This window comes from Xiphophorus couchianus, chromosome 23, assembly GCF_001444195.1.
Source record: "Xiphophorus couchianus chromosome 23, X_couchianus-1.0, whole genome shotgun sequence".
In the NCBI taxonomy this organism is placed as follows: domain Eukaryota; kingdom Metazoa; phylum Chordata; class Actinopteri; order Cyprinodontiformes; family Poeciliidae; genus Xiphophorus; species Xiphophorus couchianus.
The window spans coordinates 17,057,285-17,074,981 of NC_040250.1; the positions used below are offsets into that span (position 1 = coordinate 17,057,285).

The window sequence follows — 17,697 nt, forward strand, 5'->3', positions numbered from 1 at the left end:
TCACACAAAGAGTTATTTATGGTGCAAACAACTGAAATAACAAATTGATCTTTAAATTAGGAACTCCAAATCTCCAAGTAACAATACCTGCAATTGAACTAGAACTACCAATTTAATCCATTTTCTTTTTCCTTCTGAGGGCATGGACAAAACAATAGTTCTGCTTAAGTGTGTCTTTTTAAGTTACAACCCCATCAGTGCCACGGCTGAAACGTTACTATGGTTACAGTAATCTTGCTTTACGGCACACTGCTGTCAAGCAGGTCAACCAAGTTAGCACAGCTAGTTAGCTAGTGTCTCCAAACAGCGCTAAAAATGTATATATATGCGTCGAACTCACGTAGATAGATTAATAAAGCCATAGTACTCATTACCTATGTCAAAAAGCTTAATTGAATGAGTTTCAAAAGTATAACATTTTATCTTAAATCTGTGTGAGCCCTAACGGTAGATTCAATTTCGTAGCAATGCGCATGCGCAGAAGCTTCCTTGGTGTCACGACACGTACTTCTGCTGTAACTCCAGACACGACCTACAGAGCGCTGGCCTGTTTACCTTGCAAAACCGACCCACCTGTCCAGGTACAGGGCAGCAGCCGATCAGCGCACATAGCAGGTAAGCACTCATCTAGAAGCTTAACTGGCGGGAAGAGGCTACTTTACTGCTTGGCACTGGGAAGCTGTTACTGGAGTCTTCAAAGCAGCCGTCAATCAGCACCTGACCAAAAAGGCACCTGGACGGTGCCAAACCTAACATGCTTAGCAGGCAGGTATTTTATCTGTGGATTGTGGCTTGTTTTCTGAGCGTTGTCCCAATATTTTCTGAGTATGTATTGACTGAAAATCAATATATGCGAGGAGGCAAGAAAGAGCAGGGTTGAACTAGCTTATGTTGCTAGTATCTAGCCTTCTGTGTGCTTATTGGGATAAGCATGATAGCTGCTTATAAGTTTCGTTATTATTATTGGCATATAGACACACGAAAGTTACTAGTGTTTTTGAATTATTGTAACTGTTTGGGTAGGCCAGTGTTCTCACTACGTGCGTAAAAGGAAAACGAGCGTGACTGGACATGTTTGTGAACTCCTGAGGAATAATGCTTTCTGCATAGAGTGTAGAATAAAGATCCAAGTGTGACACAATATCTGAGTGTGGGTTTGTCTCAGTATATTAAACGGGTTTTCTGTGTAATTTTTTTTACCACAGTTGGCACAATGCCTGTAGTTCTATTCTTTAATCAGCAAGCATATAAAGAAGCATTTTGCCAATTGTGACAAAGTTACAGGTCATTTTCGGATATTCAAAGTACAAAAGATGATCCTTTTCAAAAGCAGCATAGCAAGAATTGCAGCATCAACAGTGCACATGTAACTATTGATCTGAAATTAAAATTGGCCTGTATTTATTCATGGAAAGTAGAAATCTTCAGGGTAAAACACCTGCGTGAAAACTACTGTCATGGTTACTAGTACCCACATGCTGTTCTGATCTGAAACTGTGTCTAAAGATTTTTGACTTGATATTTGGGTGTCTTCATAATCTGTTTTTAGATAAGTTAACGTCATTTTGCCTCTTGTACTTTTCTACATAAAAAAGTGCTTTAAGCAAGTAACTAAATTCACCACTTTTCTAGACATTTATTTTCAAATGTGTTTTTTTTTTTTTTTTAAATTTACTGGAGCTGATTTGTTGCTTCTGGAAGAAGGAAAAGTGTGTTTAAAAATAGTTTTAATTGTTAACGATTCATTTAATACTGTACATGTACAGTGCTTTTAGCTCTGTACTTGTGCCGATGCTTTTACAGTTGTCCTGCCCCTTCCTATGACTTTGGCCCTAATTTATCAGTCCGTTGAGCAATAATCCTTATCAGTGGGCTGTTGAGGCTGCTTGTTTGTACAGGCGTTAGTCTGGTTGTGAGAGTTTAATTTCTGTCTGATCATGGTTGTCATGAAATTATTTTATTATTACCAGGTATTCAAAAAGAAACTCGTGAAATAAATCACCTCAAATATAATGAAGCGATACTACTGTTGAAATGTTTTTCAAACAGGTTAGAGAATTTTTTCCAGAGTTGGTCTATACTGTCCCAGTTTATGTTGTAAAGACGGAGCTTTTTAAAAGGTGTCTTGCAAATGTGTTGATACTCCTTACATTTTTTGTAATATAACAAACTTGTTGGTTTATATTGCAGGTGTGACTGGATATGCTAGGCAGCCTGTTGGTTTGTTTTATTACACAAAGTAATGTGCAGCTTGAAGTGGAAGGATCAGAATATATGAATTTCAGAAAATGCCTTTTTTTTTCTCTCCCTCTTTTGGTGAAAAAAATTGCCACAGCATGATGCTGTCATCACCATGTTCAATGATTAATGCTGCTCAAAGCTTAGGAAATTGTTTTATAGCAAGACTTTGTGTTTCCTACAGCTTTATTCGCAGTTGTTCCGCTGTGTTCCTTAGGTTTCGTTATTGTTCACTGATGTTCTCTAACAAACCTCTGATGTTTTCACGGAATAGCTATACTTACAGTATCGTCTATTTACAAATTTGGTGTCCTGTGAGGGCTGCTGGTTGTCCTGAATTTTATTTATGGGTACGACATTAAATGGAGCTGAGTGCATTATCTACACTACACTTTTCAGATTTTTATTTTAAAAAGAAAATATAAAATTGCAAAATAAAAACAATACATCATGGTTGTGTGCTTCTTTGTTGTGATTAATGACATAAAATCCCAGTCAAATACATATGTTTGAGGCTATACTGTGTGTAAAAAAAAACAAACAATGGTTTAATTAAAATGTTTTAGTTGTTTCACATAAATGTACTTGTTGTAAACATGTTGTAATGTCTGTTTCTATCATATTGTTTCAGTGCTGTACAGAGTTGATGTGATGCCAGAGGATCAGGCAGTGCACTGAGCCTCTCATGGCTGTCAGCACCATGGACTCCGAGTCGACCCGAACACCTCAACCCGGGGCTGGCCTGACAAAAGGAGGCTCCTCCCTGTTGCCTGATGGGATTCTCGGCGCCAAGTTGGGTTCTCATGGAAAGCACTATGTCTGTGGCTCCATGGCAGCCTTTACCAACATTTTGGTGACCTTCCCAATTCAGAAAGTGTTGTTCCGCCAGCAGCTGCACGGTGTGCTGGTTACCGAGGCGGTGCAGCAGCTGCAGAGGGATGGGCTGAGGAATCTGTACCGGGGCCTGCTCCCCCCACTGCTCCAGAAGAGCACCACAGTGGCCATCATGTTTGGCCTGTATGAGGACTTCTCCAGAGTACTACAAAAGCACGTTTGCGGCAGCGGCGTGCCAGAGCTCGTCACACGAAGCTTTGCCGCGGCGCTGGCGGGAACCACAGAAGCCATCCTCACGCCGTTTGAGCGCGTTCAGACTCTCCTGCAGGATCATCGGCACCATGCGCGCTTCAACAACACAGCGCACACCTTCCGGACACTTCTGACCGAGTATGGTGTCCGAGAGTGTTACCGCGGCCTCGTGCCCGTACTCCTCCGCAACGGTCCCAGCAATGTGCTGTTCTTTGGCTTGCGGGGGCCCATCAAGGAGCTGTTGCCACAAGCAAATAACAAGGCAGGTCACTTGGTAAATGATTTTGTGTGTGGAGGGGTATTGGGAGCAGCTCTCGGAATTATGTTTTACCCGCTAAACGTGGTCAAGGCGCGGGCTCAGTCTCAAGTCGGTGGAGCCTTCCAGCCGTGCCGGAAGGTGCTGTTAACGGTGTGGAGGGAGAGGGGGGGCAGCGTAATCATGCTCTTCAGAGGAGCCCATCTCAACTACCACCGCTCACTGATCTCCTGGGGGATCATCAACGCCACCTACGAGCTGCTACTGAAGCTCTTATGAAAGGAGGAATCGACATGATGAAATAGAAGATGTATTCAAAGGGAACGCCGACATGAAGAGGTGGGAGGTGTGTGGAAAGAGAATTGACGACGTGAAGTCTGTGTGGTTGATGTCTGACTCTGTTATTCCAGGACTGAGAGAAGAGAGGGGCCAGCTAAGAGTGTAAGATAACCACCTGCCATTGTTACTTTTCAATGTTGTAATCATAATAAAATCAAGATGCACACTTTAGCCTTCACATAATTTGTGTCAGGGTAAAAATGGTAAGCCCTTGTTTGGTCTGAGGAGTGATTTTTACAGCATCACTTGATTTCCTTCACTGTTTTGTAGAAAAATGTGTTTCTCTGTATGTGCTGTGTGCTGTGGAGTTTTGAAAGTGACATCCCTCTGTTCTGTCGACCAAAAGCACTTTCTCTGTCAAGCTAAATTTCTGCCATTTAAACACTTTTGTGCTTTTGACCATTGAAATGTCCAGAGACTATTTGTCAAGAGATTCTTGGACTTTTGCCTGTTTATTTCTCACTTGCCGCTTATTACAAGCTTATGATGAAAATATTAAATTATTAATGCCTTTGAAATTTATCACTTATTTTTGGAATAAGACACAAAATATGAAAATGTCAGGGTTACAACTAGGGATGCACCAATTAGTACAATTGGCTGGTTCTGATCAGCCATTTCTCTTGATCAACTGATCAGTCATCACCAGGGCAAAATATTCCAATTGTTTTTCATTAAGTGCATCAAAACTAATCAGATTTTTCAGTCTTTAACTAGCAAATTACTCTATGATGTACAATTCTGATTAAAGATAACAAATGCTATCTTTGTTATCTTTAAACAAAGATAACATTAATTGCCATTATTGGCATTAATGGCAATAATCTTGTCATTCCTTCATTTCCTGTTGGATTCAAACCTACTTGCGATTGTCTTCTGGGAAAACAAAATCAAACTCAATGGACGGGTCAGGTCTCAATGATGAAACCGCTAAAGATCAAGTTAAGACTGATTGGTGCGTCTGTAGTTAATCTGTGGTTTGTTTTTACCTGTTTTCTGAAGTGCCACCGGCAAAGGTTCTTTGAATTTAAACAATCCACACCCATATTTGCATTTTTTTTTGTGAAAGTAATTAAATTATATTTAGACTTTGTGAGCAACATGAAAGTATAATAATCTTGATGTGCACCTTTGCTCCTTTCAATAGTTTTGGACCCCTTCTGTAATGCTAAATATTGAAATAAGTACTATTGAATGTCCATTCTCCCCAATTGGATTCTGAAACCTCCCTTGGTTTGTCCTGCTGATATATTCTCCTCTCACGGTTGCTCTCCTCCCTGTTTGTAACATCTGTTGACATAATGGGCTCAGATTTCAAGCTTGAGTAGTTTCAGCCACCACACCACGGTTCTGAGCGTGCCCGACAGCCCAAAGAGGAAAGGCATGTTGCTTGGACATTTGAGAGGCTGAAGATTAATGGTGGAGAGTGAAGACAGGGGCAGAGGGTAATGTTCGGTGGCACAAAAAGCTCAAGCTGCCACGTAAAATGGACCGTTTGGCCTAATTTTTCAAATGTTTTGCTTCTCCTTTCACTCCTCCCCTCAATGTTCAAGGTTACATGAGGTTTTTTTTTCTCCTTTCAAACAAAGGCTTTTGTATTCCAGTTTTACAGAAGAGTTCTTCCTGCTAGTTTTAAATAACTTTGCTTGTAATTGTTCTGAAAGTCAGTACGTTACGTTCAAACTGTAAAGTTATTCACTGCAGATAAATCAAGTCTTTGATACAAATAAAAACGAATCTGTTGCCTTGGTGTTTCAGGACAAAGGAGAAAATTGTTACATTTTCTTGGGAAAAAATGAACATGACAGTGCCTTCCTAAAGTATTCGTGCCTTCTCTTTCTTGTTAAAACCGTAGCCCTATTTTAATGGGATTTAATGTGACGAACATCATAATGGTGAAGTAGAAAGAAAATACATGATTTGGAATATTTTTTTGAAGAATCTAAAACATGCACTTGTATTCAGGCTTTGTGGGTCTCAATCCTTTGTTGCGTCGCCTTATGTTTTTACCAGTTTTTCCCATCTAGAGGCTTTTATTCTGTTTGCAAAATGGCTCATTCAGATGGAGTGTGAACTTGAACTTTTCATGCCTTGCCACTAATTTTCATTTGGATTTAGATCTGGACTTTCCCTGAGCCATTGTAACACACAGTTATTCTATACACAGCATTCAACTATAGCTTAGGCTGTATATTGTCAGTAGTCACCCTGCTGACAATACCCCAATCCCATTTCTTTTGAAGCAGCCTCTAAAAGCTTGTCTTATAGGGTCGCCTAGTATTTTTGCTCAATTCGTTTAGCAATTCTGATGAGTCCCTTTAGTTGCAGAAGAAACAGCATTCAAAGAACACAATGTTGCCACTCAGAGTGGCAACATTAACACGGTTAGTGGTGGGGCTGTGTGCAGGGTGTGCTGTTTTCTAAATATGGAACTTTTTTTTTTACAGCTTTTATTCTTTAAACTTTCTTTTTACAACTCTCCCATGAGTGTCAGATTTGTAGAATGCAACACCAGAGGTGGCAGGGGTGTCTTGGCTGCTTGTGTGAATAATGCTTCCCTGTCAGGTTAGGCAACTTGCCACTTCTTGGTAGATTTGTAGATTTAGACAGTGCTTGAGATGTTTTATAAGCTAACCTTGATTTATTTTTCTACAAATCTACTTCTGACCTGCCAGCTGTGTTTCTTCTTCCTAAAGGAATTTGTTCCTAATGAAAAATGTTCCTAATGTTCCTTTAGAAACATTGGTGAAAGCCTCAGGCTTCAGGCCCCTCTGAGGTTTTCTAACAAGCCTCACAGAGTCCTGAACAGCTGTAAATTATATTAACTAATTAGATGACTTGTGAAGTCTTCTAAAGAATTGTATTGAGAGGAATCAGTGCAAAGTCTGCTAAATACATGAGAGTAGCACAGTTTCCTTAAAGTTTTACAAATATTTTTTCAGGAAAACATTTGGTGAAACCATCATTTGTCGTTTCACCTCACATTTATGCACCACTTTTTGTTTGTAACAAAATCTTAGTAACACCCATAAAAGGTTTCAGTTGTAAGGTGAAAAAGGTCAAAGGGTTTATGAATGCTTTTGCAAGGCACTGCAATGGGCTAGTTATGGAACACTATCAGACAAGCATTGTGAAACTAAATGAAAGATTTTTGTATATTTGTGACATCTATACCAAATCCTTTGTATCCACTCAGCCTCACTGTACAATACATCTCCTGTCTGGCCTGCCCTTTGCCTGAGATACACTCTAATCCCTGCTTTCTGATCACTCACACAACCTGCAACCATGTGCTAAAGAAAAGATGAGACTTGGCACTCACTCCCGACACAATGACTAAAATAGTGTCACTGTGACAATATATTTTATGTTTTTTAATCACTGAAGAAGTTCTGGAAGTGAGTCTACGCTAATGATTGTTACTCTTCACGTGACTACATCAATGAGTCAGACAGCAGATAAAAATCAGATTAAGGACAATCTGATGTGAGGACTTTGGCTCGAGAAGGTTGAGCTGCTGTAGCTACAAAGCCTTTCAGCTCCTGGTTGCTGTTCACACTGAGATGGTCATTAAGGGGTCATTTGAATTTGAAGGGATAACATTTTTGCCTTCAATGTCATGAGTGTTTTTAATAATAGAGGCTAAAATGCTTGCCTTGATTTCTTAGAATGAGGAGTGAGAGATGAGAAGGATATCAAGGATAAAGAGAGACGCTTCAGTTCACAGATAAACGCTGCCTTAGCAGACAGGAAAGCGAGTTAACACCGGGAAAGAAATCCAACAGTGATCCTCATTAACTGCATTAGAGGTTCAGACATGTCAATGCAGATAGTGAAGTTCAGGTTCACACTCGCACGCATTCCTCTTTTTTATTTTCACTTCAAATGACCGCAGTTTGCTTGTCAATTTAAAGTTTAAAATATCATAAATAAGACGTATAACGATAGATCCCGGGCACATGAATTTGCTGATACACACATCAACAAAGACAAACTGAGTAAACAAACAACATTAAGGTCAGTGTGTATTTTATTCCCAAACAGTACAATTCTTGTTACATTGACTTTGTTGGATGTAAATATGGCAATTGGACAGCTTGTGTAGAAACACATAAGTGTTTCATATGAAACTCTGTGCGTACAAACAGAAGAGTGTAGCAGACTCTTCTTGCTCTTTGAGCCGGTCTGATGAACAACAACAAAAAAAGAAGACAAAACACAGTTGGGGCATAATAGAATGGCTTGTTTGTGCAGTGATTGATAAAGCTACCAGAAAAAATGGCAGCTGGAAGTCTCAATTAGGAGATTTGCCTTCATACCCTTAACGTTTTCCTTTGTCACTTTGTAAAATAGAAATACTTTCTTCACCAGCGAACTGAATGCTTAAGCAGCCTTCATTTTGTCAAATCCCCTTACCATATTTACAGGAGCGGCTACTGACTGATTAGTCTTAAGTGCCCGACTGTTGTCAAAAGTAGCTCAAGTAAATCCTTCACGGTGGATGGCTCATCAAGCGAGCTGGCTACGTCCTGTGAAATGGCGAGCTGATTAGCGAACGCTTCACATCAGTGAACTGATCAGGCAATGTAATCCTTTTAGCGGCGATTCACAGAGATCAGTACAAACAGTCTTTACATTGGCAATTGCAAATGTCATGCAAATCTTGCAAGTTGTTGCAAATCATGATGCAGAAAGTTTCTCCCAAGCAAGACCAAAAGCCAACATTCCAAGCAAAGTAAAACACCCAATATGTTTACACAAGTATAACGCATCTGGTGTTGGTTTTAATGTTAGAATGGAAAGAAATAAAAATGGCACACATCGTGCAGGGGCCGAGGGGTTTATGTTTGCATAGGCGTAAACTAATGTAGGACATAAATGTATATCTACAATTCTGACCTTAACCAGTTCATCTGTCAGTGTTTTATTGATAAAGTGGTTTACAAAGAAGAGCAACCCAAAGCAAGGAATATTTGTGGCTCAGTGTTTTTAAGACTTTGGATCTTTGCTACATCTGGACAGAGTTTAACAGTCACCCTTGTGCCAACTACATAAATAAGGTCCACTTTTTCACTGCCTAAGCCCCCATCCCAACATACCCAGACAACATACATAGACGGAGGCGTTTGGATGAAAACAAGAATGTTCTAATACTGCATATATTTGGATAATGGGAATATTACAAAGAAACTACACAGCATAATTCTGGATGGGGGGGAAAGGCAGGAAAAAACACTTCATACAAGGTTATGTCTCACAAAAGGTGCAATCTGTAACAGTCAAAAGTGCTCTCCCTGCTGTGTAATAGAGTTTTGTACCACATCTATTTGTGATTGTGAGATTTAAAACCAAACCCTTAAAAAGGTGTAAACCTTACACATATAAAAACAAAACAGCTATTTATTGTAGTTCAAAACTGTAATAAAGTATATTTTCTAAGTCTTGTCAGTAACCGCATTGCAATAATAAACTTATTAAAATGACAATTTACAGATTACACCTTGAAGAGTGAAGATTTTGTTCAAAAGCAGCAAAAGATAACATAATACTGTCTCAAAGACGAGGGAAAATAATAATAAAAAAAGAAGAAGAAAGAAATCCAGTGACATCCTTTTTTTTTTTTTAAGTTTCACTCACCAGAGATCTGTACATGGCAGATAATGGTGCAAACATTGTAAAAATAAATACATAAATACGTACATGGATAATCATTACATACATACACATATCGTATCATAAAATAAGAATAAAGTAATTATAAAATTCATATGTACAAATGCATAGTCCATGTGTTACAAAGAGAGGCAGACTTCTCTCTAGCATTATGTGAGATGTCAGTGTGTGTATGTAATTTGTTGTGGTGTGCATGGCACTTGTACAAAAATACTGGAGTTGCAAACCAATTTGCTATGTAGAGGTTTCTCTTGTCTCACCTCAGGAGTCCATTGTTTTGGAGTCTGAAGGTTTGGGTCAAAAATTGAGAGGTACACGGCCAGGTGTGTCCGTGGTTTCCAGTGTGGGTGTCCGGAAGAGTTGTGTGAGTGCAAACACTGATGATATGAGCAAAGTGCAGCGTTTGGCAAGCAACCTCACTCCATCTTCCTCTCCCTGACTCTGTCCAGACCCCACACTCCTACTACCATTCACACCACCAGTCCCAGCTGTTTCAACAGCCCCAACAAACTCTCGGTACAGACCAACTATCTCCTTCAACTTGTCCATAGGCTGCTGCCCATCATCGTCCTCATCCTTGTTGACAAGTCTTGCTTTACGGCAGACATCACAACCAGGACAGGGGTTTGTTTTCAGGCAGGCAGCTGACAGCTGAACTAGTGCACTGAAGCTAGTGGTTAAAGAACGAAGAGCCTCATCTGGAGCCCAGCCAACACGTGTGGCCCGCTGACATCCAGATGCTAGTCGACGAGCCTCTGCCTGGAGAAGACTCCTTTCCGGCTCTGTCATGATGGTAGGACTTATTCCAGTGCAGCTCTGTCCTACAGCAGTATTGTCTTCTGTTCCATTGTGATTTAAGTCTGTGCTCTCCAGTTTTGAGAATTGTTGAGGCTGGTCAAGCACTCCCCTCTCTAATACAAGAAGAAGTTGATCTATGTCTTCCCGCAGAGAGGCAAAGCCACCCCTTAGTCCTCCATAGTTCTTGTTGGTAAGGGAACGAAGACGACCACTGAGTGAAACTGTAGGTGAAACTGGACATGAAACCAGAGGACTCAGTTCAGAGGATGCAGTAGAGAAAGTAGACAGTGGCCGAGGGTTGTCCCTCAGAAGTGACAGAATGTTGGGTTTTGGAGAGGGAGTTGTTGGAGAAGATGCCTGAGCAGGTTTGGGGCGTATGCGGCGAGAGAACTCATAAACTGTGAGTTCCTCATCAAAGCTAACCCCATCTTCAGTGTCTCCACTGAAACAGTTGGCATAGACAGTGCGACAGCCGCAAGACTCCCGATGCTGCTGTGGAGGAGTAGTGTCTGCTCCAGAGGAGGTCGGTGAGTCCCCTCCAATCTGCATGCTTGTCACACCTCCCAGGCCAACAGCTGAATGAGGCCGTGACTGTGGCTGCTCTGAAGAAACACTGCCACTGTGTGGACTGTTATCTCTAAAACTCAGATTAGGATGTGAGCCATTTGTTCCACTGGCCTTTTTCATATGTGAACTTACTTCTGGAGCTTCTTTGATGGTTGCGATGACAACCTCTGCTCCGTCATCTAAGATGTTTCCTTTACTTCCTGATTTTGAGGCTATTGACTCTTCGTCCTTCACAGGGGTTTTGTTTAAGTCTGATAGACCACTTGCTACAGACAAACCAGAACCAAAGCCAGATGTGTCTCCATTGATAGTACTTGTGGAGGGATAGTCCAGATTTCCTAAAATCTCCTGGGAGCGAGTCATGTACCATGGTAAAGACTGGATCTTTCCTCTCAGAGCAGAAGCTGGTAGTCTACCTCCAAGGCTGGAGGAGCTAGTTCTCAGATCAGATCCTGAACCAGATCGACCAGGTTCTCTGCTGTCAAGGCCTCCAACACCTTTACAATCGACTGAGGTGGGTGAGGTGGTAATAGTGAGCGGTGCATCTGTATTTTTTGGTGAAAGGCTCTCATGGCTCAGAGAAACCCTCCTAGGTCCTGACTGGATGCTGCCATTGCGATTGTTCCATGGGTGGATCCCATTGGGTGTACTGATAGTATCCTTAAACATCCCTTTATTTGGATCAGTGGGAGACACAGGAGAGCTAGCAGGTAAAGATAATGGATGAAAGCTGATGGAAGAAGTAGGTTTAGGGGGAACCGGTGGAGGAACAGCTAGCTTTGTGCCCGAATTGGAGCGAGGGATTGAGTGTAAGCTTGGTGAACTTTTTGTTAGAATGTTAGATCCATTGACTTTCTCATCAGTTCTTGATGTTTCCTTTTTATCCGAAATTAATGTTTTGTCACTAGTAAGAACATGTGATCCATTCTCACACAGCAGATTTTTGTTTAGTTGCAAGTTGTTTTCCTGTTTGTTAGTCTTTTCCCCTGATTGTAGTGTTGTGTTGGTTACTGCCTGTTTTTTACATCTCACTGCTGTAATCATTGATGAAGGAAGAGGCAATCCACCTAATGTGACAGACTTGAACTCCATTGTGTCTGGCTCCATTTCCAAAAGTTCAGAAGACAAATGTCCAGAGGCATCTCCATTGCACTGGGCATATGATCTTCCATGTTGGGGTGACTTGGGAGGCATCATCTGAGGTTTGGGAAGCAACTGGGGTTTAGGTGCCAGTGGTGGTTTGACTTTTGTTTCAGGTTTCTGGCATGACTTTGAAGCACTCGGTTGTGGGTGAACAAGTTGGTTTGTGGAATCTTTTAGCAACTCAGAATCCTTCTTCATTTTAGGTGATCGAGGTTTACTGGCAAGAGGGGATGGTGGTTCTTTTCCTTGGACAGATGGAAGACTATTCCAGGTTCCACTCAAACGATTGGCATTTCGCCGATCAGCCAGTTCAGCATCTATAAAAGAGGAGAAGAGCAAACAAGATACACAGACTGTTATGTAGCTAAAATATGTCTTTGAAAGAAATCATTCTTAGGTGTTTTCAAATATTACAGTCACTTAAAACGACTGTGCCTGCATCAATAGACCTTTGTAAAGAATTAAATAAAAGTTGTCTTATTGTAAAAGAAATTTCTAGAACAAACCTGAAAAATCTGGAACTGGTGGGGTAAACCTATCCTGTGCATCAAAAAACTCATCTTCTGATTCTGAGACATTGTCCTTTAACAAAAGAGCTGGTTTTGGATTTGGCGAAGGAGTAAGAAAGAGACTGTCCTCATCTTTAGACAGGCGGTGCTCAACTTGTGCTGATTTACTTCCAGGAATTGAACTTGTTCTTACTGGGACTTTGGGAGGAGTCTTTTTCTTTCTTTTAATGGGCAATCGTTCAAAAGGTGTGCTGTCAATCATTCTCAGATCTCTTGAACTAGGGATCTTAGATATGCGTCTCAGTTTGTGGATACCCAGGTCCTCCTCCTCCTCGTCATCATCATCGTCATCGTCATCACTTGTAGCTCCTGCTGGACTAGGTAAGAAATCATCCTTGGAGAGCTCTGCAAAGCAGAGGAAAGAATTATCATTGCCACGGTAGTTTAGGTTTGTGGGTCGCAGGGGCCCTTGACGCTTTGGCTCAAGGAGGTAAGGGTGGTGCACATCCAGGTTTGAAGGATCTTCACCCGGGCTTGATCCACGAAGAGCATCCAGGTGAGAAGGGGCTTTGGCTGCAGCATTGCTTTCATCCAATGCAGTGCTCAAGGAACTGCTGGACAAGCTGGAGAAGCTGCTGGTAACTCTTGGATCAGTGTGATACCAGCTGGTCTCCAGGTTCATATCTTCATCCACAACTTTAAATTTACGTAGACCACTTCCTGTTGCACCTACTTCCTCTTCACTCTCGTTTTCCTTGCCTTCTGTTGTAACTATTATTTTTACTTCCTGTTTGCCTTTGTGTTCTTCTCTTTCTTTTCTTTCTTCCTCTTTTCTCTTTTTTTCCTCCCCTCTTCTCCTCTCTTCCCAGTCCATACTTGCGGGGTCTGAGCCTTTGTAACTTTGAGAATCCATTGGATCATCATCATCTGTGGAGTCATCTGACTCACTGCAGCAGCGGGACACATAACCTAATGCACGAACCAAAGACAAGCGTAATGTAAAGTTGTATGGATGCACATTGTTGAAGAAAATTATGTTCAATTATAACAGGATATCACAGCAGTTATCTTTATCCATACATGTATTGCCTAATGATATACCCTTCTGAAACCCGGAAGAAACGCTCATTTATTTTTAAATGTGAGAAATTTATATACATTTTATTTGTTTCTTGATGATCATGAGGCCTCGTTTGTTCTAAAAATATAATGCTGTGAGATTACCGATCGCTTTGGACTCTGGACAAAATTCACTATGACATCTTTGTTTTTCCTTCAAACAGATTTGTTTGTTTTTAGTTGATTTGCAGGGGATAAATGTCACATTTTTTACAAAAAGGTTTGTCTGATTATATTTTTTACTTAACAAACACCAGCCCTTTTAACATGTGTTTGCACGCCTCTTATATAATTTTAGAGTTTAGACACATTTAATAAGTTGTTCTTCTCAGGATAGTGGCCTCTACAGAGGAGAAATATAACTGTAAACAACTCTGTGGGTCTCAGGAGGCTACAGTATATTTACATCTGATGTAGAAAATGTCAAAAAGGCCAAAGCCATAAAGTGATAGTTTAAAGTGAAACGGGGTTTTTTTGCTCACTTGTTAGGGATTCATAGCACACTCCCTCTATTACGGCGAACTTCCCACACACACCTTCTTCAGCAGGAATCCGGTGCACCCTGACTTTCGGGCGCCCCAGACGGAAGACATTAACACTTGGATCCACCAGGAGTTTGCAGTAGCCTCCCAGCAGACACCCTAAGTCTTTGGCAGCCATAGAATCCATCAGTAAGGCAAATGGCTGAGAGAGGGGAGGGCATTGGAGAACATTAGGTAAAGCAGAGGCAATTAAAGCCAAAGGGTAAGAAAAGAAAGGTGGAGAAGTGGGAGAAAGAAGGAGACACTGTCACCTTTGTGTTAGAGAATTATTATGTACATTAGCTCCCAAAGGTTACGTATTCCTGAACTCGAGGAAGCATACTTGACCTATATTTATTCTAGCATGAAATTTGGCACAAAAATAGAATGGTAAGTGCATATGCATGTTTTTATCAATGTCAGTGCCAACATGTTTATGAATTATACAGTATCTGGATGAATAGGTTTGCTTGTGACTTTCCTACCTTCATATCATGCAGTGAAATGCGTAGCAGGCTGACTTTGTCCGACTCGGATAGCAGCTCCACTTTGCTGATGCTGCTGAACTCAACCAATGTGGATATCATGTTGATCTTGTGGTTAATGACTTGACTCAATCCATACTTGGCACCTACTAGCAAGCTGACCATCACTTCCCTGTCCTGAAGCTGAACACAGGTGAAAGCACACAAAATTACAATAAAAGGATTTCACAGTTACAAGGCATATCAACAAGCCAGGTGTTTAAAAGTACACCTGTTTATTTGCACATGATAGCAAATCACTTAATTTAGACATCTAAATGGCATGAGGACAACTTGTTGAAGCTTAAACCAAATATCACAATTGGTAAGAAACTGGATTTAAGAGACAGACTGGTTTGAGTATATTAGAAACTACAGCCTACAAGTGTTGTTGCTAGTCATGTCTATGACTTTATGGCCACAGAGTACCCAGCTTCTGATGAATACTTCCTGTTGCACAGTGTACCATGTGTCAAATCTCCATAGTCACCAGATGTAAGTCATCCAGAGCACATTTTGGTGAAAATGGAATATTCTTAGCCTCGATGTGTACTAACAAATCTGTTGCAACTGCATGATGTCACGATGGCAACATAGACGAAAATCTCTGAGATTTGTTTCCCTTACCTTATGCCAAAAATAATTACTATTGTTAAGCAAAAGTCAGAGGCTAAATAAGGGCCTAACGCAGTACTACCATGATGTACCTAGTAAAGTGTCTAGTGCTTGTATTTTAGCAATTGGACTCACACAACTTAAAAACGATTCTTACCATCATTGTTGCTGTGTAAGACCGTCCACCATAAGAAATGAGTTCTCCAAGCTGAGTAAGGTAGGCCAATCTAGCCTGCGTAGCCGTTATTACCTGGAACACAAGTTAACAAAAAAAGAGAGAAAATATAGTAAAATCAGAACTTCTCTGACTGACTAAGCAGATAAGCTCTTCCTTAATTGCTCCGCTGCCCACTATTTATCAGATTCTAACGACTTTAACCTTATAGGACATTAACAGCTAAAATTCTCCCAAAACCTTCACAATACAGGCACTATCTTTAATGGCTTTCTGTCTTTTTCTGTCACTCATCTGTCATTCCTTGTTTACCTTCTGTCGTGGCTCAAGCAGGGCCTGGATTTTTTTGAGGTGGTAGCTAATTGCCTTCCTCAGGTCCTTCTCCCTCATGTTGCTCAGCAGCGTGGGTGAAATAAAACTGTCCAGGCCAAACTCCTTCCTGCCAACAACACATACACAGACATGAAAATCAAACTTAGAAAAAAGTGCTCTGGTTGCCAGCAATATCTGTCTTATTACTAAGAATAAATTATATCTATAAAAGGACTTAAGACAAAGAAGATGTCATTGTAAAGGCAACTACGAGGCACTTTTATAATTGAAAATAACATCAACATGCTAAAATATTGATTTATTTAATAGAAACCCCAACTGTCTTCTTACATGGGAAAACAAAACCCTTTGTTGTCAGCAGTCTGCTTTCTGAAGCTAACATTACCCTTGGCAATTATCAGAAGTTAGCAATTTAACTGGATTTTGTTTGACAAGCACAGCCTTAAAGGTAAGAAGGTCTGCATGAATTCCAGTATGCATACCAGTTTGTGCTGCTAAACCTTTCCATTCATGTCAGTAAATGTAGATCCCTAGAGCTGGTGTGTATTTAGGCTATTGTCCTCATTACACATGCCCAATATGTTCCATCACATTAATAAATGACATATCAATAAATTAGTATCTTCAGTCTAGACTAATCATAATCCTGAAAGCACTTCACTTTCTAGATCATCAAAATCATACACGCTTCAAAAGGACAGCCAGTAGTGACCTTCATGTTGTAACCTTAGACTGACCCAGACACACACATAAGACTCACGTAATGCTCTTGATAGATGTCCGGGTCTGTCCACAACTATCAAGTCTTTCATGCATGTGCAAGGCAGCCAGCCGGAGCGCCGTGTTACACTTCATCTCCACAGCAAAACGCTCCTGTAGCACATCTCCAACACTCTGAAATCATCAACAACCACAGTGAAATGCGTACAGACACTGCATACACACATTCATGTGAAAGCATGGTGCACTGCTGTTTCTGCTCTAATGTACCACCGACATCTACTTTACGGCAGAGGTTGAAAAAAAAAATAGGCAACTCTAGAAGTCTTTTAAAGTAAAACCAACAGTGGGAACTCCAAACTGTCAGGGAAAACAAGCACAGCAAGATGCAAAGACTGTTTTTAAAACATTAAATCAGCATGAGATAAGTGGCACTCCTGTGGCTTTTATTGTGCAATGAAAATATGCACAGACTGTGTATGGCTTTGCATATGTTGGTTTTACAAAGAACCCTCAGAGCTACGCATCATCAAAGTGGCAACTGCTTAGAACAGCAAATATGCAGATTAATACAGATTCAAAGAGGAGCAGGAATAGAGTAAAGCAATTGTTACACGACAGAAGAGAATCATAAGAGACTGGGACTGTCTTGAAATAATCAGAGAGATTCACAGTCCAGCTTCATAGTTCAAACAAATCCTTCAACTTTGATGATTATATTTCTTCGTTTTGGGGGATTTTTGAAAGAAAGCACATTGATTGACGTTGTGAACTAAACAAAGTACATACAATCTTTTCTTTAACTTTATGATATATGAAGGTTTCTCCAAGTTAGTCACTAAAACTGAATAAAAAATATAAGTAGTGCTGTTGACAGGTTTCTCTGACCTGCAAAAAGAGATACTCAAAGGCTAAGGAGTCCTCCTGCAGCATGTCTGTGGGGTCTCTGGGAATGAAGCAAACCCTGAACAGACATCTATAATCATGTGAGTCTTTTTTCTGCACCACCTGGTGGAGACAAAACATAGCAGATTCTAAATGCATTATACCGACACTTAGCTAGTGTGAGCATTCTTCCCTG

At 40.7% G+C, this 17,697-nt stretch overlaps 2 protein-coding genes across 7 annotated transcripts in view; one reads left to right on the forward strand and one right to left on the reverse strand.

Annotated features, from left to right (window-relative positions):
* Nucleotides 1-287: 287 nt before the first annotated feature.
* On the forward strand, nt 288-4,437 carry slc25a51b (solute carrier family 25 member 51b). 3 transcript variants are annotated; one of them, XM_028009233.1, is made up of 2 exons: nt 288-615; nt 2,870-4,437. In XM_028009233.1, exon 2 carries the CDS (start codon nt 2,924-2,926, stop codon nt 3,857-3,859), a length of 936 nt encoding a protein of 311 aa, XP_027865034.1. In that variant the 5' UTR covers nt 288-615; nt 2,870-2,923; the 3' UTR covers nt 3,860-4,437. The 3 variants fall into 3 exon arrangements, with proteins under 3 accessions (XP_027865034.1, XP_027865036.1, XP_027865035.1); XM_028009235.1 differs by lacking the exon at nt 288-615 and adding an exon at nt 622-769; XM_028009234.1 differs by lacking the exon at nt 288-615 and adding an exon at nt 622-765.
* Nucleotides 4,438-7,931: 3,494 nt separating this feature from the next.
* frmpd1b (FERM and PDZ domain containing 1b) overlaps nt 7,932-17,697 on the reverse strand; it is a 30,034-nt gene continuing 20,268 nt past the window's right edge. For 3 of the 4 annotated variants that reach the window (XM_028009222.1, XM_028009224.1, XM_028009223.1), the window contains 8 exons: nt 17,505-17,624; nt 16,657-16,790; nt 15,876-16,002; nt 15,546-15,638; nt 14,735-14,917; nt 14,211-14,412; nt 12,607-13,578; nt 7,932-12,417 (listed from right to left, as the gene is read on the reverse strand). In XM_028009222.1, coding sequence (XP_027865023.1) covers nt 9,890-12,417; nt 12,607-13,578; nt 14,211-14,412; nt 14,735-14,917; nt 15,546-15,638; nt 15,876-16,002; nt 16,657-16,790; nt 17,505-17,624 — 4,359 coding nt within the window. In that variant the 3' untranslated portion in view covers nt 7,932-9,889. The remainder of the gene's footprint in view (nt 12,418-12,606; nt 13,579-14,210; nt 14,413-14,734; nt 14,918-15,545; nt 15,639-15,875; nt 16,003-16,656; nt 16,791-17,504; nt 17,625-17,697) is intronic. The other variant, XM_028009225.1, reaches the window with a different exon arrangement.